Here is a 23257-nt window from a genome sequence, read left to right on the forward strand (position 1 = left end):
AGCATTAGAATGGAATATGTCAGTTACCAGATCCACAAGAACAAACATAGAAATTATTGTTTTAAAGAAAGTTTTAGACTGTGTATTCAAGAGCTACTTTTTGTGGGGGGGTGAGGGAGAGGGGGGGTGTGTGGGGGAGGAGAGGTGTGTGGGGGAGGAGACAGAGATCTAAATGCCCAGTTGTTGGTACTGTAATGTGGAGCATATAATCCTTAAAGATAGAATAGCCGTCTGCAACCAATCTGTAGGGAAGAGTCTATTCTTAGATTCCATAAAGACTTCAACTTTGCACCTTCTGAAATCAGTGAAACCAAAAAAACACATCCCCAGTGAGGTCCTACATGCTGTAGTGTTGAGAGTAAACCATTGGAAGGAATCTCTCTTAAGTAAATCCCAGTAGCTAGAAGTGCAATTGAAAGAAGCAGATATGTTAATGTTTCAGATGTTAACCTTTCATCGGTTCATGAAGAGTATTCACAAAACAATTTACTTTTCTTAAGTTTCAAATATCCACATGTCTGCTATACATTTATTTCAATCTTCAGTATTTGTAGTCTTCCCTTTTTAATCTAAGCATTAGGGCTCTTGCATATACAAATGTAAAGGAGAAATGCCTATTAAGAAAGGACAAGTTTATCAAATCATAGCCAGCACTGGCTGATCCTGTTGTTTTGTTGCAGGCAGAGATTTTAACGGGCACTGAAGTGTGCAACATAGAGGATGCTGGAAAGGCAGGCTCCATACTGTTGGAAAAGGGCTGCAGTTCTGTGATCATCACTTTGGGAGCAGAGGGCAGTGTGCTGATGTCGCTGGACAAGCGGACTCCTTATTACATTCCCACAAGAAAAGTAAAGGCAGTGGATACTACGGTATGCTTTGTGATTTAATGGCTCTACCCGAGGGCTTAATTGAAAGAACAAAGTGCTGTGACTAATCATACAAACCTCTGGCCAGAGGATGGAGACTATTTTGTGGTTAAACATGATATCATTCTCGCATTCCTTAACAATTCATAGTTCAAAGGCTTCAACTTTTATTACAAACAAGAAGTTAGATGAAATTTCAAATTACAAAAATGCTCTGAGAATAATGCATAGCTGAACAGTTTGCCTGGAGCTTAGGTACTGTATTAAATGGGATGAAAGTTTTACAACCTGTGCCTATTTTAAATTACTCAATTTTCATGGTCTCAATTGATTACTTCAGTCAGACTGGTGATGTCTGCTTTCTTTCTTTAACCACCAGTCCTGCCCCACCCCACCTCCAACCCACTACACTTGAGCTCCAAAACATTTATTGTGTGTGGCATGCCTTTTGAAGATTTAACTTTACACCAATTTTGAGGAATTTATTGAAAGCAACTTTGAATTTGTCCTAATATGTTGCAACTAGTTCAAAATGGAAAATATTTGGAAAATATGCCCATTGGATCTCCTAGCAGGCCTGTTGCTCCTCATACGGGCACAATTTGTTAGCTATTAAGATTCATACAAGGCTAGGAATATAAATTCTGGCCTGCCATGGGATAGGGAAGGCAGAGCTGTATTAAGCCAGGTTAACCAGTAAGAACAGAAAGGCTTCCTGACTTTCAAGGGCAATCAAACCCCAGGCATTCAGGAACAATGCCACCAACTTCAAGATTTTTCTTTTAAATTTAGTATATCTTACTCAGTTAAAGATTGAAAGAGAGGGCTGAACGAGAACAGCTCATTATCGTACAAACAGCTTGGAAGAACAATTAATCTCGTTTGTATTTTGTTAATGTCTTAGAAATTGTTGTAGACTGCAGAATTTTTAGATAGTGGTTGTAATAAACTGTATGACTTAAGATCTGTTCTAGAAATTGCTTTATTTCAGGCTCATTAAGGATTTGTAAAGTATAATGCAAATATTCTCTGCCTTATTTGGGCATGGTGTAACAAATTTTGTGGCGAAGAAAGAATTGCTACTCATGTCAAGTATGACTTGAATGATCTGTGTTTGCACGAATCTATACATGCATTTCACATCCTACAAATCTGAAGATTGTATTGTCACTATTGTTTGCAGACAGTGGAGTGATGTGCACAGTTGTATTTGCAAATATTAGAATGTTTTTAAAAATATATTAATTCTCTTCAGGGCACTTAGTCCTGTGCACTTTGCACTTTGTACAATTCTTGGCTTCAAAGTGGACCACCGTTGAAGAGCTCCTCCTGGAAGGCACAAGATTCTTGAACCTAGATGGAGCAGACTCTCTTGCCATACTGTGATGACTTTGGACAGCAATGTCCAAGTGGAGTGCATCCACTAGGCATTTTTGAGTTTGGTCCAGTTATTTTTCCATATGCAGACTGCAGGCAGTTATTTTACTTTTGAAATTAAATTGTACCAATAGGATTTTAACATCCAGTCGTAGAATTTGAGTTTGCACTTGGGATTTTTCTAACATGGTGACTTCCTGATCTCAGCCAGTCCACTCGGGAAGGATTTGCTTGCTTTGAGTAATGTGTCACTTTCTGGTGATTATGCTTTAGAGAAGGATGATGCACAATAAGAATAACGAGCAGGGAAGGTGTCCAGCTCGAACCTTTTCCAGAGTTCATTCTCATGCAATTTTGTTCTGATCCATGTAACACTTGAATACAACTTCCATTTCTAAAGAAACTCTGTGAGCACTCCTCTCACATATTTGGACAGACTATAAAGAAAAGCGTATTGTCTGATAGGTAATGTTCTACCTCACCTCTAGCTTTTGACCTATTTATCGTCCTCTGGAGCAATCTTTGTTGTATTTATCAATTCTGTTTTGCTTAGGACTCTCATTCCCCCGACACTCGAGATACTATATTCTATATACTCTTCCACTTCTCTTCCTCCCTTTGAAATTGACTCATTGCACATTCCCACAAGTATAAAACTTTGGAGCATCTTATCTCCTCTTGCAATCGTCAGATTTTAAAAACCTAAATTTATGTCACCTAATCACTTAACTGCCGCATCATCTCTCGATTCTTTTGAATGTTGGTGCCTTGGTCTTTCCCCTTGGTTTTTCAATTTAAAAATTAAAATGTAACTTCTAAGTAACCAATTGCTTTGTTTCCCCAAGAGAATTGATAGGGAAATTCTCCAATTTCTGACTTGTGCTGAGACCCCTGGTTTATGTAATACTGTGGTAACTTCAACATTTGTCTACTCTTTCAAGGCTTATATAGTCTTTCAATGTTAGTTTGCTATAACAACCCTAATGAAACAAAAATATAAATAATGGATAAAGTTAATAAATTTTGCCTGTTCTTCAGTAGACTTCACCAATTATTAGGGGATTGGAAGTAATATGGATAGGAATTGACTGAGAGTATCAAATACAATTATTTTGATTCTGGGACAAGGGACAGGGGCAGCTTTTGCCTGTGGAAGGCTATCAGGCTGCTGTTGAATAGTAGAAAAGTAAAGATGGATGAAGATTCTCAATTACCTTTGGATACTGTGGAGTAGTTTTACAGAACTTTCTTGACTAGTAGAGTCCATGTGATGCCGACTTATGGTCTTGTGTTAGATATCTTCTCGGATGCAGCAGTGCTGGCCACTCACAAAACCCAGGAGTGTAAGAGTAGCATTCACTTGTGATCTGAAGTGGATATTTGTCTTATGTGCTGCTTCAACCTCTTCAAAGGCAGACCAAAAAGACACATGGTGAGATAAGACCAGATACAAATTGCTAATCTGCTTTATTTCACTGAGTGGATATACAAAGCAACTGTTCTGATCAGATTCTCTTCATTCAACTTGTTTCTGCATATTAATACAAAGTAACAAACACACTGGGGGTTATTTTGACCAAGGGGTGAAAACTGGACCAAAAACAATGGCTTCAGTCTTCCCAATATTTAATTTGAGGAAATTTCTGTTTGTCCAGTACTGGATGTCGGATAAGCAGTCTGATAATTTAGCAACAGTGGAGTCATTAAGAGAATTGGTGGTGAGATAGAGCTGAGTATTGTCAGTGAAAACTAATGCTGTGCTTTCGGATGATGTCCCTGAGGGGCAGCAGGTACATGAGAAATAGGTGGGGGTCAAAGATAGATCCTTGGGGGACACTAAAGGTAATGGTGCAGTAGCAGGAGGAGAAGCCATTGCAGGTTATTCTCTGGCTATGGTTAGATAGATAAGAATCTTTCTTTCTTTGGCCTCCTTGTCTCGAGAGACAATGGGTCAGCACCTGGAGGTGGTCAGTAGTTTGTGATGCAGCGCCTGGAGTGGCTATAAAGGCCAATTCTAGAGTGACAGACTCTTCCACAGGCGCTGCAGATAAAATTGGTTGTTGGGGCTGTTATACAGTTGGCTCTCTCCTTGCGCTTCTGTCTTTTTTCCTGTCAACTGCTAAGTCTCTTCGACTCGCCACACTTTAGCTCCGCCTTTATGGCTGCCTGCCAGCTCTGGCGATCACTGGCAACTGACTCCCACGACTTGTGATCAATGTCACGGGACTTCATGTCGCGTTTGCAGATGTCTTTAAAGCGGAGACATGGACGGCCAGTGGGTCTGATACCAGTGACGAGCTCGCTGTACAATGTGTCCTTGGGGATCCTGCCATCTTCCATGCGGCTCACATGGCCAAGCCATCTCAAGCATCTCTGGCTCATTTGGGTGTATATGCTGGGGATGTTGGCCGCCTCGAGGACTTCTGTGTTGGAGATACGGTCCTGCCACCTGATGCCAAGGATTCTCCGGAGGCAGCGAAGATGGAATGAATTGGGACGTCGCTCTTTGCTGACATACGTTGTCCAGGCCTCGCTGCCGTACAGCAAGGTACTGAGGACACAGGCTTAATACACTCAGACTTTTGTGTTCCGTGTCAGTGCGCCATTTTCCCACACTCTCTTGGCCAGTCTGGACATAGCAGTAGAAGCCTTTCCCATGCGCTTGTTGATTTCTGCATCAAGAGACAGGTTACTGGTGATAGTTGAGCCGAGGTAGGTGAACTCTTGAACCACTTCAAGAGCGTGGTCGCCGATGTTGATGGAGGGAGCATTTCTGACATCCTGTCCCATGATGTTCGTTTTCTTGAGGCTGATGGTTAGGCCAAATTTGTTGCAGGCAGTTGCAGTCCTGTCGATGAGTCTCAGCAGACACTCTTCAATGTGAGATATTAATGCAGCATCGTCAGCAAAGAGGAGTTCCCTGATGAGGACTTTCTGTACTTTGGTCTTCGCTCTAAGACGGGCAAGGTTGAACAACCTGCCACCTGATTTTATGTGGAGGAAAATTCCTTCTTCTGAAGACTTGAACGCATGTGAGAGCAGCAGGGAGAAGAAGATCCCAAACAGTGTAGGTGCAAGAATACAGCCCTGTTTCACGCCACTCAGGATAGGAAAGGGGTCTGATGAGGCGTCGCTATGCTGAATTGTGCCTTTCATATTGTCATGGAACGAGGTGAGAATAGATAAGACTAGAACCAGGTTAAAGCAGTCCCACCCAGCTGGACAACAGTGGAGAGCCACTGGAGGAAGATGGTGCGGTCAATTGTGTCAAAGGCTGCAGACGGTTGATCAGAAACACGATGATCCAACAAAGCCATTCAAAAAAAGCTCATCTTTCATTGTAAATGACTGGTGACTCTTTCATATCCAGTGGTTTAACAAGTGACGAGTTAAAGCGGTCTGCAGATAGCACATATAGCCACCACTCACTACAACATCTGAGAGAGAGGATGTTCCTATATTGGTCACATTCTGAGAACACTGGACACAAGAATCCCTATGTAGGCATGGAATTGGAAGCCACAAAGGAAAAGGGTTAGAGATTGACAAGAATTTTATGCCACAGTAACAGATGTAGCTGCAGTGCACTTGCAACTATGGAGGCTGGAGGCAAAAGCCGAAGTCAAATTTAATGGTGTTGCTTGGTGACAGTCTTCTGTGCCTCAGCAGCACAGGAAGCTTTATAATGATGGGAGTAACTGTTGAAACATAGGGCTGGATTTTTTGCAGGCAGCGGGGGTCCCAACACTAGGCCAGAAAGGCGAGGTCAACCTCACCAGGGCTTTTTTGGGTACCCAGTTGCATTTTATGGCACTCGGGCAGTTAGTTGCCCGGCATTAGGGTCCCGTCCCTTTAAGGAAGGGGATCCCGCCTCCAAGAGCTGCCGGCCATTCAGAGAGCTCAGCAGTTTCAGCAGTGCCACCAGAAGCAATGGCCACTGCTGGGACTGCAGTAGGACCAAGACCAGGAGTAGCTCTGGAGCCCCGGAGAGCAGTTAAGTGGGGTGGGCTCGCTCAGGCCAGTCAGGCCCTCACCCCTGGTGAGGGGTGGGCAGAGGCTGGGTGTTGGCACAGGAGTGGTCTTTGCTGCCAGGGCCCTTCCGTGGGCCACAGATTGCCCAAGCTGGTGGGTTAACCCCACCCCCAGCCCGCAGGGTGTCTACCAGGTTCGATGAGCGGGCTCCCCACGTGACAGAGGGCCACTCCCCCCACCCCCCCCCCCCCCCCCCCCACCCCCCAACCATTGCTGGCAAAATGCCAGTGGCGGCAGGAAGAGGCCCTTAAGTGACTGTCCTCTGCCTTCCCCGCCCCTGACAAAATTGAATGGGGGCAGGAAGACAACGGGCACTCCACCCCTGCCTTCACTCGCTATTTGATGAGCCCCCCCACGCCAACCTGCCCGTCCCTCGAGGACTGATAAAATTCAGCCAATAGAATGGCAGCATATAATATTTAAAGGGGTGCTGTAAATTATTTAGTAGCATTTGTAACAGGAAGGTACGAAACCCCCGTTCCAATCTGTGACAGACATGGAGATCTGTCAGATTTCAGTCCAGAAGATTCTGAAGGTTTTTTGGTGTAAAAATTATATAGTAGTTGCGAAAGATGTCACCTTCCCCAAAGTGATGCATGTTTGCAAATGACGCGATAATGAAGGCCTAAGATGCAGTCCCAGAAATTTTTCATTTACAGCAGAATTGCACCTGACTTAAGTTAAGCTTATAGAAAAGAGGGATGAGTTACCTTTGTGACTTACCAAGCCTGCGAGTGGTTCAGTTCATAGGCTCTAATATCCACAGGCCTTGCCTGAAACATCAGCTTTGACTGAAGTGATTAGAAAAATATTTTCTCAGTAGACACTGAAGACAAGATAGAACAGGAGCACGAGGAAGAGGAAATAACTAAGGCATGCAGCATATGGAGAAGACCAGCTGGAAGGTATCAGAGTCTAAAGACCACTGACTCCCTGAATTATGTTTGGTGAAGTTGCTTATGGAAGCAATGGTTCAGTAAAGAGGTATAAAAGGAGCTCTGTTTCTTGTTGCAAATTGACTTCAAATCTATCAACAACAAAAAACAGCAAAGAACAGGTTTACATCAGAATATTGGACTTCATATCACAAAGTGGTTTTACTTTTGCAGATTTATATTTTCATTGTGCTTCTTAGTGTCACTCACCCTATCCCTGATGTCTCTGTATGCTGCCTATCCTGGTGTTATGCCATGGTGATTCCTGAACACCAGAGATGCCAATGATGTTAGACTTCACTGTGGTATGAATGAACATCTTGGAAATCAAATGCCCTCCTCTCTGGCTTCTGATTTCCAGGAGGACTCGTCAACAGGCTGCATCTCTGCTGCAGGTGTGTGAGCAGCCTGGTTCTTTGTCCTTGCATTTACATGAGCAGGTGTCTTAGAGAGCTGGCTGGAGAAATCATGTGAAATGCCATAAGGACAGATAACAGCAACCTGAAGGCAGACTTTAGCCATGTCATTTGTGCTGGATTCTGGACCTAAGTGCCCACTGATTAGCTGCCGGTATCATTTAGAGCCTGAAAATCCTGAGAGATGTCACCTGGAAGCCACTTTTCATCTCTCAAATGGTCCCCCAAAGCCTGTAGATAAATGTCAAAGCAGCCACTTTGGATAAACCCTGTATGCTGCCTATCCTGGTGTTATGCCATGGTGATTCCTGAGCACCAGAGATGCCAATGCTGCTGGACTTCACTGTGGTATCAATGAACATCTTGGAAATCAAATCATCTTGGAAAGCCTGGAGACCTCTCTTGCCAAGATGTACAGTCGCAGATGTTTGTGGTGCCATGCTGCATTGTGTTGAATCCTTCTTGGGTACTGGCATTGGGGATGGCATTGGAGTTTGTCATGAGCTATGCCATCTGTCTCAGGTTCTCCAATATATTCCTCAGTGCCTCCATATGAGTGTGATGCTTATCTAGCATCTTTCTTGTTAGACCAGGAGCCCAAAGGACTGAATCTGCAGGCTTTTGATGGTATGCAGTATGTCATTCTTTCAGTTGCTAAGCTTTCCCAATTCAGTTTTGGCATTTAAATTACTACCTTGCTATTCATTACAGTGATCCATTATTGCCAGCATATTTTTGCACCGCACAATGAGAAGTATAAATATAGAAAGTTATATAAAAGGCATCTCCAGGCCAGGCAGCCTCTGAGTGAGAAAGGTAGATTCGAATTTTATGTGGGATCTTTCACCAGAACCACCTGTTTGATCTACCTTCCTCTGTCAGAGGTTGGCTGATGTGCCAAATATTTCCAACATTTTCTGCTTTAATTTCGAACCTTTTGTCGGGGGGCGTGGAGGTTCTTGGCATTTTCTACTATGATGTGTTTTATTTTCCTCATTGAATTAATTAAATGGCAAGGAATACTTTTCAGTAAAATACATCATGCCTTCACTAGATATACTCCCATAGGTTGCACATCATTAACATGATACTACATGATAATTGCATGAACATTTAATTAATCTTTGGCCATTTCTTCAATATTATGTGAGGATAATCAAAAATCAAAGCTTGTTAAAAGCTTACTGAAGTGTTCTTGCAAGTTGCTTCAGGTCTTTCATTAAAATAAAGTGCACACTGTAAAACTTTAATTCATCTCCTGTCATCCACCTCAGTGCAGGATCTAAAGATAAGACGAAAAGACAGGTCGTCAAACATCTGATTCCTTCAAATTTCTTGGGCCATCACAATAATTGTACCTTAAGTTCTAATGATGGATGATAAACTGATGTAGTAATTATAGGGCCACAGCACCTGTGGAAGAGCCTGTCACTCCAGAATTGGCCTTTATAGCCACTCCAGGCGCTGCTTCACAAACCACTGACCACCTCCAGGCGCGTATCCATTGTCTCTCGAGATAAGGAGGCCCAAAAGAAGAATTATAGGGTAATTTAGATGCTGTATTGAAATAGCCCAGCACTACAGTCTTAGTGTTGCAGCTTCCATTGCTTCCCTGACATTTGGCCCAGGCTGTCAAATTGAGCCTACAGTTAAAATGAAGCTGATTACATCTTGTCTAAGTTCCCCTGATGCATTAGTATAGAACTGAGCCACACAAGGGCAAAAGATACCTGAAGCAGACCCTGGTTGGTGCTAGTCAGCTGATCACAGTTGCGGCAGCAGCAGCTTCTCAACAATTGACTTTGCCCGTCCCTTGTCCAATAGAGCTAAATTCAGACCAGGCTTCCCACTCCTGATTTCTGTCTACTTACCACTGCGAGAGAGTGTATGTGTGTGTCTGTTGAAGGGAGAGAACAGGTTTGGGCTTGGTTAAAAAGACAGGAGAGGATGGAAGACCATTGTCGAATTACGCTAAAATCCAAAGCAACATGAGGTTTTACTGGACTTGTATTTGTTCCTTTGAATGAAGTGGAAAGAGCACATTTAACTTTTCTAAAGTTGTAATATAGGCAGTTTGCAGTGAGGAAAATGTAGCTTCATCAATTTGTGATCGTATTTGTTCAAAAGATTGTAATCCTGCCCTGAACAGGCCAACTATATGAAGCCCCAACTTCACTGTTGTTTTAAGTTGCATTAGATTCTGTATTTTACTATATATATGGCTTGTTTTTCCTCCAAATTATCATCCGTTTTGGGTAATAAATAGAGGAAAATGAGTTCTTGGAGGCTACCTCCCCAAACTACTGCTTAAAAAAACTGCAGCTGAATCATGCTCCCCCAAAAAAGAGCCAGTTCCCCTTAAAGAGCCCAGTCCATCACATATCAACAGGGTCAAGTAGGCATGGCTCATCTATCTGATCCATTTCCCCAACCTCGCTCGAAGTAAACACCGCTATGATATAAGTGGTAGCAGTGCTGCCGAAGGTATCCCTGAAGCAGATAACACATTGAGAAGGTCGCTTTATGTGCTGCTAGTAAAAATTGGTATTACTTTATCTGTATATCTATCTCTTTAGTACTTTGGAGGTTCAGGCAAGACTTGTGCTACTAGTTTCACTCAGCTCTGCTCAAAGTACTGCTTTTGTTATGGAAGCAGCTAGATTGAAGGCTCTTAGAGTAGCCGTTGCAGAAGGTGCCTCTACCCTATGCATTCGTAACCATGCACCGGAGCCTGCAGACCAAGAATGTCATGCTTAAACTCTTCTGGGCTTCCCCTATAGTCTGTTGGGGAAATATTGCAACGGCTGGCTAAAGACCAGCAGCTTGCTTCCACCAAGAGAACAGCATTATCTGTACCAGTCAAAGTTACAAACACCTTGAATGTTTTTGTGACTAGATTCTTCCAGGCAGCATCAGGGGACCTTTACCACAATAGTTAAACAGCTGCTATCCACTGCATCATGAATGCTCAATTCAGGAGTGCTGAGCAATTCAGATCCCTTTGTAATGAAAACAGACAAAGGGAGAGAGCTGTCCAATGCTGGTCGAGTTCCTACAAGTGCAAGGAGCAATTGGCAGAATTCATGGGCCACTTAAATCCCCATTTGACTACCCTGACTGACCCCCTTCTCAGCTCAATTTTATGAATAGGAAAGCCTTTCAGTCTATTATACCAATAGCCTAATCCTGCACTTCACTGCTAAATACCAGGAAGATGCCATGATGATGTATCATTGCAACAATCCACCATGCCAGCCCTGATTTTTAGCCATGCAGGTGGTTGATTGAGGATCAGGGCAATCCTTTGCAGTAATGGATGACAACTCTAGTAAGGCTTCTACAGATAAAGGGAATAACAGATACAGTGAGATCTATGCCACTGCATGAAGTGTCAAGGAGCAAACCGCATGAATTTTTAATTCTGTTTTAATTGCCTGGATAAATCTGGTGGCACCTTGCATTTCAGCCAAGCGTGAGACTCAAAACTCATCGTAGCTTGCTGTGTTCCATGTCATATCGCAATGAAAAAAGTCTTGCCACTTCTGGAAGCTCAACTTGATGATGATGATAAAACCCTTCCCACAACATGAGGAGGATGCACAGGAAGGAGGATAGGACAGCCAGCAGGCAGAAGGAGTGTGCAACTGATAGCCCAGTGTTTTCAATAAATAAAAGGTTGAACTCCCCAAAAGAAGTAAACTCACGCTTGCTTGTTCTGTACCCACACCTTCCTAAAGGTTGTGTTATGTCCCCAAAACTGTTCAACCTGTACACTGAAGCTATCTTCAGAGACATACAACATCTACCGGGTTGTAATATTGGTGGGTTGGACATTAACAACTTGAGCTACGCAGATGACACTGCACTGATTGCGGAGTCGGAAGAGCAGTGTGAACAAAGTGAATACAAGGAGTGTGGAATATGGATTAAGAATGAATGTGAAGAAAACCAAGGCAATGGAGGTAAGCAGGGAACTAACCCTGGAAGTGAAAATTGAAGTAAATGGATAAGTCCTGGAACAAGTGAAAAGGTTTACATACTTTAGGCAGCTTATCACAGATGATAGGAGATCTGACTGTGAGATCCAAAGACGAATTAAGATAGCCAAGACCAGCTTTGTCAGAATGAAGGACTTGTTAATATCAAAGAAACTGACCCTGACCCTGAATCTTAGGAAAAGAATGCTGAGGTGCTACATTTTGTCATCTATGTTATATGCCTTGGAGACTTGGACAACAAATAAAGAGACTGTTGATGAGCTGAATTCATTTGAGATGTGGACATATCAGAGGATATTCTGCATATTTTACACAAACAGACAGACTAATGAGGAGGTACTGGAAATGGCTGGAGAAAAGAGCAAATTAATGCATAACAACAATGAGAATATTTCAATCACATCATTAGAGCAGAAAGTGGACAAAGACAATTATTGGAAGGAAAGATCGATCAAAAACATAGGAGAGAAGCAGAGAAGAAAATGGACGACAGATACAATGGACTGGATGCAGTTGACCTATGCAGAATGTGTAAGGACAGCACAGGAGAGACGGGTGGAGATCCATGATGTGTCAATCTTCTGAGAAGAAGATGACGCCAATGAGTGAACAAAGTATAATTACTGCTAAACTCTGATTCTGACAAGTTAATTTTACACGTATAGTCTCATTCCCTCAGAAGAAAATTAGTCTTCGAGATTTTTAAAACAAATAAAAATGAAAATAATTTTGTTTTTTACTTTTTCTTTCTCTTTCATCTCTTTACTTTAATCTCATCTATATTTCCCAACCTTTATCTCGTTTTCTGTATATCAATTAAATCTAATTTATACTTCCTGCTTTATGCTTCCTGGTTTGATTTCTGCATGTCTCAGTGAGGATTCTTCAACTTGATTTGTTGAAGAGCCTTGCTGTTACTTGTCCTGCTCACAGATGTCACAGATTTTCTACAGAGGGCACCGTGCTGGAAAAGACACTGGATTAGAGGAAATCTACGTTAAGAAGTCCACGGAAACTCAGGCAGCTGTTAGTGAGTTGAATGGCAAGCACCAATCCTTTGCCGCTGACAGCAAAATCCAAGCAAAAATATTAAACTGAGGCTCCGTCTGCACTTTCAAGGTGATGTAGAAGATCCCATGAAACTATTTTGCAAAAAGAGCAGGGGAGTTCTTTCCCAGCATATTGGCCAATATTTATTTCTCAATCAACATCATTAAAACAGACTAACTGGTCTTTGAATCATTGTTATTTGTAGGAGCTTGCTGTGTGAAAATAGGCTGCCACATTTCCCAACATTGGAACAGTGACTGCACTTCAAAAAATACTTAATTGGCTGTAAAGCACTTTAGGATGGTGTGAGGTTGCAGAAGGCACTATATAAATGCAAGTTCTTTCTTCTAATCTCCAGGTTATTCTGCAGGTTGTGGGAAACTTTCCACAATACATTGCAGTTGTAGGTATCATCTCAACTATATCTGAGGAAATGGTTTCCACTGCCTGAACATGAGACTGATGCTTCCTAACCTTAGCGCTTTTGAAGATTGCGGCCCGAGGTCTGGGTCTGCAGGCTCCTCGGCTGAGGGCAGTCATTTTGCCAAGCTCCATAGAGGGACAGCAGTCTTTCCCTCTCCATTCCCAGTTCTTCATGCTTGGTGAGGCCGCACCTGGAATATTGTGTGCAGTTCTGGCCCCCTTGCCTGTGGAAGGATATATTTGCCATAGAGGGAGTTCAGCAGAGATTCACCAGACTGATTCCTGGGATGGTGCGATTGTCCTATGAGGAGAGATTGAGGAGACGGGACCTGTATTCACTGGGGTTTAGAAGAACAAGAGGCAATTTCATAGAAACTTACAAAATTCTTAAAGGGATAGACAGGGTAGATGCAGAAAGGATGTTTCCCCTGGCTGTGGGGTCTAAAACCAGGGGACACAATCTCAGAATAAAGGGCAAGCCATTTAGGACTGAGATGAGGAGGAACTCCTTCACTCAGAGGGTGGTGAATCTTTGGAATTCTCTGCCCCGGGGGTGGTGGAAGCTCAGTCACTAAGTAACTTCAAGACAGAGATGGATAGATTTCTAGTTGCTAATGACATCAAGGGATATGGGGATAATGCGGGAATACAGCATTGAGGTAGATGATCAGCCTCGATCTAGAATGGCGGAGCAGGCTCGAAGGGCTGAATGGCCTACTTCTGCTCCTATGTTCCTACGAGTGCTTAGATCATCACCTGGCAAAAACTGTTTCACTCCAAGTTCATCGTGCTTCCTAGTGCAAAGCTTCTCATTGAGTGAAAACTCTTCTGACTCACTAGATACTTTCTCCTAACTAGATGTGTGGTGCTTGCACAAGTAAAATGCCACATTGCAATCGGTGAGGAGTAGTAGCAGTTGAGGCTGTGGATCAGCAACAGATTATCCCAGGTTTCTCCTATGATAGTGGGGCACAGAAGAGCGTATTTTGCTGAACACACAATGACATTGCCCCTTAAAGAAATAGCAGCTGAATGCATTTCAATATTTTGAGAAAGCAAACCAAGATGAGACTACCTATGGTGAGCATGTCTCAGCTTTTAACAACCTTCTGTTGCCACCTTGCCTGCAACCTCTCCCACAGACTTGCTTGTCTGTCTGCCTATGATTTGCATCACCACCTCGTTAGGATTTTGAACTCTACTGTTCCTCCCTGGCTGTATTTCTGTAGAGAATTTTTTTTCTTTAGAGGGTGGGAGGGAATCATATTGCATCTTGAAATGAAGTGGCCTTGAAGACTTGCAATACCCCAAGTCTAGGCACAACATGTCATAGGGCTGGCAATAATCTACTCGCAGTGCCACTTCCTTCGTGGATCAAGAAGGTTAGCGGGACTAGACCTTCTCTACACCATGTGGCAGGGAATGTGAGTTGGCAGAGCAGTTTTTAGTAAAGTTTTGCAGAGGTTTCCCTCAGCAGAAATGAGTTTCCCTGACACCTAGATATTGATGGAGAAAGAGATGAATTACTAGATAGGCTAAAAAGGCTATTTATCCCACAGCGCTAAAGAAGACTACGAGAAGATTTGAGAGGCATACAGTCATTACAAGGAAATCACTAGATGTTTTGAGAGGTACAATTAGATTGGAAAGTGGCTAATATATTCAAAAAGGAAAATTAATTGAACTTGGCAAACTACAGACCCCTTACTTCAAAACCATGAATAATTCAGATGTAAACTTGAAGATTTTATCTCTACAACATGGATTAAGAAAGAGAAGGTCCTGTCCCGCCAACCTTCTTGATCCACGAAGGAAGTGGCACCGCGTGTAGATTGTCAGCCCTATGACATGTTGTGCCTAGACTTGCAAAAGGCATTTGATAAAGTTCCACACAAATGGCATTAGTTGAGATCAAAAACTGTGGGTGTTCTGGGTAAATCATGAGTTGATTAAGAAATTAGCTAAAGGGTCGAAAGTAATAGATTTTAGTTCGAGAAATTACGTTGGGTTCGTGTGGAGCAAGGGAAAACTGAATGGGGGCCCAGGGATTGTTGTTGGTGGCCACTGCTCTTCCTAATTTACTTTAATGATTTGGACTTGCAAACCCAATGCAATTTGTCAAATTTACAGATGATATCAAATTGGTAGGAGTGCTAGAATCAGAGGAGGTGGCTGAAAGATTGCAGAATGGGCTAGATAGAATATATAATGTGGGCATAACAATGGCAGATGAAATTTAATACAAACAAATGTATAGAACTACATATAGAAAGGAAACATGGGCAATACATTTACTCCATGAATAGTGTTGAAATAGCTAAGAATTAATGCTTTGCGCCTGTCTTCACAAAAGAAGGGGACGATGCAGATATTGTAGTTAAGGAGGAAGACTGTGAAGTATTGGATGTGATCAACATAGGGAGAGAGGAGGTATTAATGGGATTAACATCCTTGAAAGTTGATAAATCACCAGGGCCGGATGAAATGTATCCTAGGTTGTTTAAAGAAGTAAGAGAGGAAATAGCAAAGGGTCTGACCATCATTTTCCAGTCCTCACTGGATGCAGGTGTGGTGCCGGAGGATTGGAGAACTGCTAACGTTGTCCCTCTGTTTAAAAAGGTATCAAAGGATGGACCGAATAATTACAGGCCAGTCAGTCTAACCTCAGTCGTGGGCAAATTATTGGAATCTATTCTGAGAGACAATAAACTGTCACCTAGAAAGGCATAGATTAATCAAGGATAGTCAGCATGGATTTGTTAAGGGAACATACTGTTTGACCAACTTGATCGAATTATTTGCAGAAGTAACAAGGAAGATAGAGGACGGTAGTGCAGTTGATGCGGTCTACGTGGATTTTAATAAGGCTTTTGACAAGGTCCAACATAGCAGACTGGTTAAAAAAAATGAAATCCCTTGGGATCCAGGGAAATGCAGCAAGGTGGATACAAAATTGACTCATTGGCAGGAAACAAAGGGTAATTGTTGACGGCTGTTTTAGCGATTGGAGGGCTGTTTCCAGTGGCATTCCGCCCGGCTCAGTCCTGGGTCCCCTGCTTTTTGTGTTGTATATTAAAGATTTGGACATAAATGTAGGGGGCATGATCAAGAAGTTTGCGGACGACACAAAGATTGGCCATGTAGTAGATAGCGAGGAGGATAGCTGTAGCTGCATGAAGATGTTGATGGTCTGGTCAGATGGGCAGCAAAGTGGCAAATGGAATTCAACCCGGAGAAGTATGAGGTGATGCATTTGGGGAGATCAAACAAGGCAAAGGAATACACGAATAATGGGAAAATACTGAGAAATTTAGAGGAAATGAGGGACCTTGGAGTGAATGTCCACAGATCCCTGAAGGTAGCAGGACAGGTCGATAAGGTGGTTAAGAAGGCATATGGAATTCTTTCCTTTATTAGCCGAGGTATAGAATTCAAGAGCAGGGAGGTTATGCTGGAACTATATAACTCATTAGTTCGACCACAACTTGAGTACATGTGCAGTTCTGGTCACCTCATTACAGAAAGGATGTAATTAATTGCACTAGAGAGGGTACAAAGGAGATTTACAAGGATGTTGCCAGGACTGGAAAAATGTACCTTTGAGGAACGATTGCTTAGGCTGGAATTGTTCTCCTTGGAACAGAGAAGGCTGAGGGTAGATCTGATTGACATGTACAAAATTTTGAGGGACCTGGATAGAGTGGAGGTGAAGGGTCTATTCACATTAGCAGAGAGGTCAGTGACAAGGGGGCTTAGATTTAAAGTGATTGATAGAAAAATTAGAGGGGAGATGAGTAAAAGTTTTTTCACCCAGAGGGTGGTGAGGGTCTGGAACTCACTGCCTGAAAGGGTAGTTGAGGCAGAAACCCTCAACACATTCAAAAGGAGTCTGGCCATGCACCTCAGGTGCCGTAAACTGCAGGGCTACGGACCATATGCTGGAAGGTGGGATTAGAATAAGTGGACCGTTTTACCACCAGCACAGACACGATGGGCCAAGTGGCCTCTTTCTCTGCCTAGAATTTTCTATGATTCTATGAAACTCAGAACGACCGAGGAATCTTGGTGGATTCAATGGTCAAAATGTCCCATTAATACAGAGCAGAAATTAATAAAGCCAACAAAATGTTGAACTATGTAACCAAAAAATTAGATCAGAGGTAGTCATTATCAAACTGTGCATAGTTCTGGTCAGACCACAGTTTGAGTATTATGTCCAGTTCTGATCAAGGCAGAAAGCAGATATTCAAGCCTTGGAGGAAGTACAAATAAAAAACAATTTTCAAGGTTTCAATTATAGGTAAAAACTCGAGAAACTTGGGCTCTTCAACCTTCAAAGGAGAGATGATCTTACTGAAATGTACAAGATTGTAATTGGTATGGAAAAGATAAATCATAAAAGTTACTTTAAATTGCAAAAGTTGGACAGGAGACGCAGGTTCAAGGCAAATTTAGAGCTGAAATAATCTCCACATCTCCAACTGTTAGAATCATTATTCCATGAGGTAGGGTGTGTGTATGTATGCTGTGGTCAGGAGGATTCAGGGCAGTTCCTTAATGAGTAGGTTAGTCTTAGCTGAGAAAGCAGCATGAAGCTTACCAGGGCTTTCTTCTAATCTGCAGGGTTTTTTTATTCATTCATGGGATGTGAGCATCATTTATTGCCCATCCCTAATTGCCCTCGAGAAGGTGATGGTGAGCTGCCTTCTTGAACCGCTGCAGTCCACGTGGGGTAGGTACACCCACAGTGTTGTTAGGAAGGGAGTTCCAGGATTTTGAACCAGCGACAGTGAAGGAATCGCAATATAGTTCCAAGTCAGGATGGTGTGTGGCTTGGAGGGGAACGTGCAGGTGGTGATGTTCCCGTGCATCTGCTGCACTTGTCCTTCTAGGTGGTAGAGGTTGAGGGTTTGGAAGGTGCTGTCTAAGGAGCCTTGACGGGCTGCTGCAGTGCATCTTGTAGATGGTACACACTGCGCCACTGTGCATCAGTGGTGGTGGTGGAGGGAGTGAATGTTTGTAGATGGGGTGCCAATCAAGCAGGCTGCTTTGTCCTGGATGGTGTCGAGCTTCTTGAGTGTTGTTGGAGTTGCACGCATCCAGGCAAGTGGAGAGTATTAGCTGGTTTAATTCAAGTAGTACTCACGTGCACGTTTCAGAGTCCATTAGCCTTTGTTACCTCTAGACTTGATTATTCCAACACACTCCTGGCTGGCCTCCCACGTTCTACACTCCTTTATAAAACACTGGTTCGGTCTCAACTGGAGCATTGTGTCCAATTCTGGGCACCACACTTTAGGAAGGATGTGAAGGCATTGGGGAGGGTGCAAAAAAGATTATGAGAATCATTCCAGGGATGAGAGACTTCAGTTAACTGGGTAGATTGGCAAAGCTGGGACTGTTATGAGCGGCATGGACAGAGTGGATAGTCAGAAGCTTTTTCCCAGGGTGGAAGAGTCAGTTACTAGGGGACATAGGTTTAAGGTGCGAGGGGCAAAGTTTAGAGGGGATGTGCGAGGCAAGTTTTTTACACAGAGGGTGGTGAGTGCCTGGAACTTGCTGCCAGGGGAGGTGGTGGAAGCAGATACGATAGCGACATTTAAGAGGCATCTTGACAAATACATGAAAAGGAAGGGAATAGAGGGATATGGGCCCCGGAAGTGCAGAAGGTGTTAGTTTAGGCAGGCATCAAGATCGGCGCAGGCTTGGAGGGCCGAATGGCCTGTTCCTGTGCTGTACTGTTCTTTGTTCTTTGTCTTCTTAGAGCAAAGAAGGTTGACAGGGGTTTCTGATGAAAGGTCACAGATCTGAAACATTAACTCTGCTTCTCACTCCATAGGTGCTGCCAGAGTATTTCCAGTACTTAAATAAAAGCAAAATACTGCAGATGCTGGAAATCTGAAATAAAAACAAGAAATGCTGGAAATACTCAGCAGGTCTGGCAGCACCTGTGGCGAGAGAAGCAGAGTTAACGTTTCAGGTCAGTGACCCTTCATCAGAATCAGAGTTCTGATGAAGGGTCGCTGACCTGAAACGTTAACTCTGCTTCTCTCTCCACAGGTGCTGCCAGACCTGCTGAGTATTTCCAGCATTTCTTGTTTTTATTTCCAGCACTTTCTGTTTTTATTTAAGGTTGAGAGGGGATTCGATAGAGCTGTTCAAAATCATGAGGGTTGTGAACAGAGTTGGTAGAAACTGTTCCCATTGGCGGAAGGTGACATGAGGAAATTTTCTTTTATGCAACTAGTGATTAGGATCTGGAATGCATTGCCTGTGAGTGTGGTGGAGACATATTCAGAAGCAGCACTGGAGATCCTGTGCTGTGAAAAATTGCCCCCAACAGCTCTGACAGTGCAGCACTCCCTCAGTATTGCACTGAAGTGTCAGCCTTGATTATGTGCTCACGTGTCTGGAATGGGGCTTAAACCAACAAGCTTCTAACTCAGAGATGAGAGATGTCACCACTGAGCCATGGCTGACGCCAAATAGTAACATTTTAATATGAATGATGCCAATTATTTCCGTAGCCTATAGTTAAAAATCTCAAAACAGACTGCCTCGAGTGGCCTGGAAAATTCTTTCCCACTTGATGTAAAGTATTTTATTTAATTAGCATTCCTAACAAATGTTTCTTGGCATGGCCAGTGCTGTGGAGCTGAAAAATTCAGCTCAACCAAATTTGCGCAAGTGATTGACCTGGGCTGATAAGGACTGAGGGATGGCAGACTACTGAAGATATGGAATGCCACTCGCACTTGATGCCAGCTGTTATTAAATTTTCATTTTACATGAGCTGCTATTTTAAAAAGTCAAGATTAGAACAGGAGTTCTGTTGGTTGTTTACCACATCAGCAGTGGTGCCATTGCTTTCTGAGAGGCACTGAATACTAACAGAGATGATCTTTGACTCAATTCTACAACAGATCCATTTTTGAACTCAAATCTTACCCTAGGTGCTCTGAGACAGTCATGTTCTAAGCTCTTTCTGATAATTTGCAAACTTAAAACTGATTTTAATGAGTGGGACAGCTGTTTCTCACTTGCAAGTCCAAAATATGATAAATTTTCTTTGAGGTCACACACATCAGTACCAGTCTTGCTACTAGTTACCTACGGGTACAGTATTAAAGACTGACCTCCTCTGCAGTGAAAGATGCCAGGAGGGCATCATTCATTTTTGGAACTGAGACCTCTGATTATTTCATGAAATGTTTAAGAACAAAAAGTGATAACAGACATAGAACACAACTACATTTTTGGATTAATACACTGGATATTTTCTTCGGTTCAGTATCACCGCCACTCCTGTAAATTGACCTTGCAACCCTATGATCCTGAGTATGCCTTTTCAGCCTAATGTATGGCTCAAAGAACATTGATCCCTTTAGCTGCATCTGCAGAACACTGACCAAAACACTGACTATAGACTGGATCTTCAACTACACATGTAGCCCAATATAATTTCATCGAAGGAGTCGTTGAACAGGTATTTTATGTCTGTTTTCACTGTAGAAGACTTAGAAAACCTGCCAAAGATACTTGAAAATCAAGAGACAAAAGGGAGGAAGGAACTTAGAATCGTAGAAAGTTTAAGGCACAGAAAGGGGCTACTTGGCCCATTGTGTCTGTGCCGGCCGAGAAACAACCCACCTATTCTAATCCCACCTTCCAGCATTTGGTCCGTAGCTCTGCAGATTACGCCACTTGATGTGCATATCCACACTCCTTTTGAATGAGTTGAGGGTCTCTGCCTCAACTACCCTTTCAGGCAGTGAGCTCCAGACCCCCACCACCCACTGGTCTTTCCTCACCTCCCCTCTAATTTTTCTACCAATCACTTTAAATCTATGCCCCCTTATCACTGACCTCTCTCCTACTGTAAATAGACCCTTCACCACCACTCTATCCTGGCCCCCAAAATTTTGTGCATTTCAATCAGATCTACCCTCTGTTCCAAGGAGAACAACCCCAGCATATCCAATCTTCCCTCATAGCTGCATTTCTCCAGTCCTGGCAACATCCTCATAAATCACCTCTGTACCCTCTCTAGTGAAATTAGTGACCAGAACTGCACACAGTACTCACGTTGTAGTCTAACCAATGAGTTATACAGTTCCAGCATAACCTCCCTGCTCTTATGTTCTGCACCTTGGCTAATAACGGAAAGGATTCCATATGCCTTCTTAACCACCTTGTCGACCTGTCCTACTACCTTCAGGGATCTGTGGACATTCACTCCAAGGTCCCTCACTTCCTCTACACTTCTCATTATTTTCCTATTAATCATGTATTCCTTTGCCTTGGTTGACCTCCCCAAATGCATCACCTCACACTTCTCCGGGTTGAATTCCATTTGCCCCTTTTCTGCCCATCTGACCAGACCATCAATACCTTCCTGCAGTCTAAAGCTATCCTCCTCGCTATCTAACACACGGCCAATCTTTGTGTCCTCTGCAAACGTCTTGATCATGCCCCCTACATTTTCGTTCAAATCGTTAATATACAACACAAAAAGCAGGGGACCCAGGACTGAGCCCTGCAGAATGCCACTGGAAACAGCCCTCCAGTCACGAAACACCCATCAACAATTACCCTTTGTTTCCTGCCACTGAGCCAATTTTGTATCCACCTTGCTGCATTCCCCTGGATCCCATGGGTTTTTTTTTTAACTAGTCTGCCATGTGGGACCTTGTCAAAAGCCTTGCTAAAATCCATGTAGACCATATCAACTGCACTACCCTCATCTTTCATCCTTGTTACTTCTTCAAAAAATTTGATCAATTTGTTCAAACAAGATCTTCCCTTAACAAATCCATACTGACTATCCTTGATTAACCTGTGCCTTTCTAAGTGACAGCTTATCCTGTCTTTCAGAATAGATTCCAATAGTCTGCCCACTACTGAGGTGAGACTGACTGGCCTGTAATTATTCGGTTTATCCTTCGCTTCCTTTTCAAACAGAGGGACAATGTTAGCAGTTCTCCAATCCTCTGGTACTACTCCTGTATCCAGTGAGGACTGGAAAATGATGGTCAGATCTTCTGCTATTTCCTCAGCGTACATTTCATCTGGCCCTGGTGATTTATCAACTTTCAAGGATGCCAATCCCACTAATACAAACATAGAAAATAGGAGCAGGAGTAGGCCATTCGGCCCTCGAGCCTGCTCCGCCATTCATTATGATCATACCTGATCATCCAACTCAGTAGCCTGTTCCCACTTTCACCCCATACCCTTTGATCCCTCTAGACCCAAGAGCAATATCTAACTCCTTCTTGAAAAGATACAATGTTTTGGCCTCAACTGCTTTCTGTGGTAGCGTATTCCACAGGCTCACCACTCTCTGGGTGAAGATATTTCTCCTCATCTCAGTCCTGAAAGGTTTATCCCATATTCTTAGACTATGACCCCTTGTTCCAGACTCCCCCACCATCAGGAACATCCTTCCTGCATCTGCCCTGTCGAGTCCTGTTAGAATTTTACAGGTTTCTATGAGATCCCCCCTCACTCTTCTGAACTCCAGCGAATATAATCCTAACCGACTCAATCTCTCCTCATATGTCAGTCCCACCATCCCAGGAATCTGTCTGGTAAACCTTCACTGCACTCCCTCTATAGCAAGAACATCCTTCCTCAGATAAGGAGACCAAAACTGCACACAATATTCCAGGTGTGGCCTCACCAAGGCCCTGTATAATTGCAGCAAGACATCCCTGCTCCTGTACCCGAATCCTCTCACTATGAAGGCCAACATACCATTTGCCTTTTTTACCACCTGTTGTACCTGCATGCTTACCTTCAGCGACTGGTGCACGAGAACACCCAGGTCTCAGTCCATATTCCCCTCTCTCAGTTTATAGTCGTTCAGATAATAATCTGCCTTAATATAAAAGCAAAATACTGCGGATGCTGGAAATCTGAAATAAAAACAAGAAATGCTGGAACCACTCAGCAGGTCTGGCAGCATCTGTGAAAAGAGAAGCAGAGTTAACGTTTCGGGTCAGTGACCCTTCTTCGGAACTGTTCCGAAGAAGGGTCACTGACCCGAAATGTTAACTCTGCTTCTCTTTTCACAGATGCTGCCAGACCTGCTGAGTGGTTCCAGCATTTCTTGTTTTTAATAATCTGCCTTCCTGTTTTTGCTACCAAAGTGGATAACC

General features: G+C 43.2%; 1 protein-coding gene across 4 annotated transcripts in view; it reads left to right on the top strand.

Moving 5' to 3' along the window:
• The window catches only part of rbks (ribokinase), a 190051-nt gene that overhangs the window by 132193 nt on the left and 34601 nt on the right, over positions 1-23257 (top strand). For all 4 annotated transcript variants that reach the window (XM_068027735.1, XM_068027740.1, XM_068027742.1 and 1 more), the window contains one exon: positions 681-869. In XM_068027735.1, the coding sequence (XP_067883836.1) occupies positions 681-869 (189 nt within the window). The remainder of the gene's footprint in view (positions 1-680; positions 870-23257) is intronic.

This window comes from Heterodontus francisci, chromosome 3, assembly GCF_036365525.1.
Source record: "Heterodontus francisci isolate sHetFra1 chromosome 3, sHetFra1.hap1, whole genome shotgun sequence".
Taxonomy (NCBI): domain Eukaryota; kingdom Metazoa; phylum Chordata; class Chondrichthyes; order Heterodontiformes; family Heterodontidae; genus Heterodontus; species Heterodontus francisci.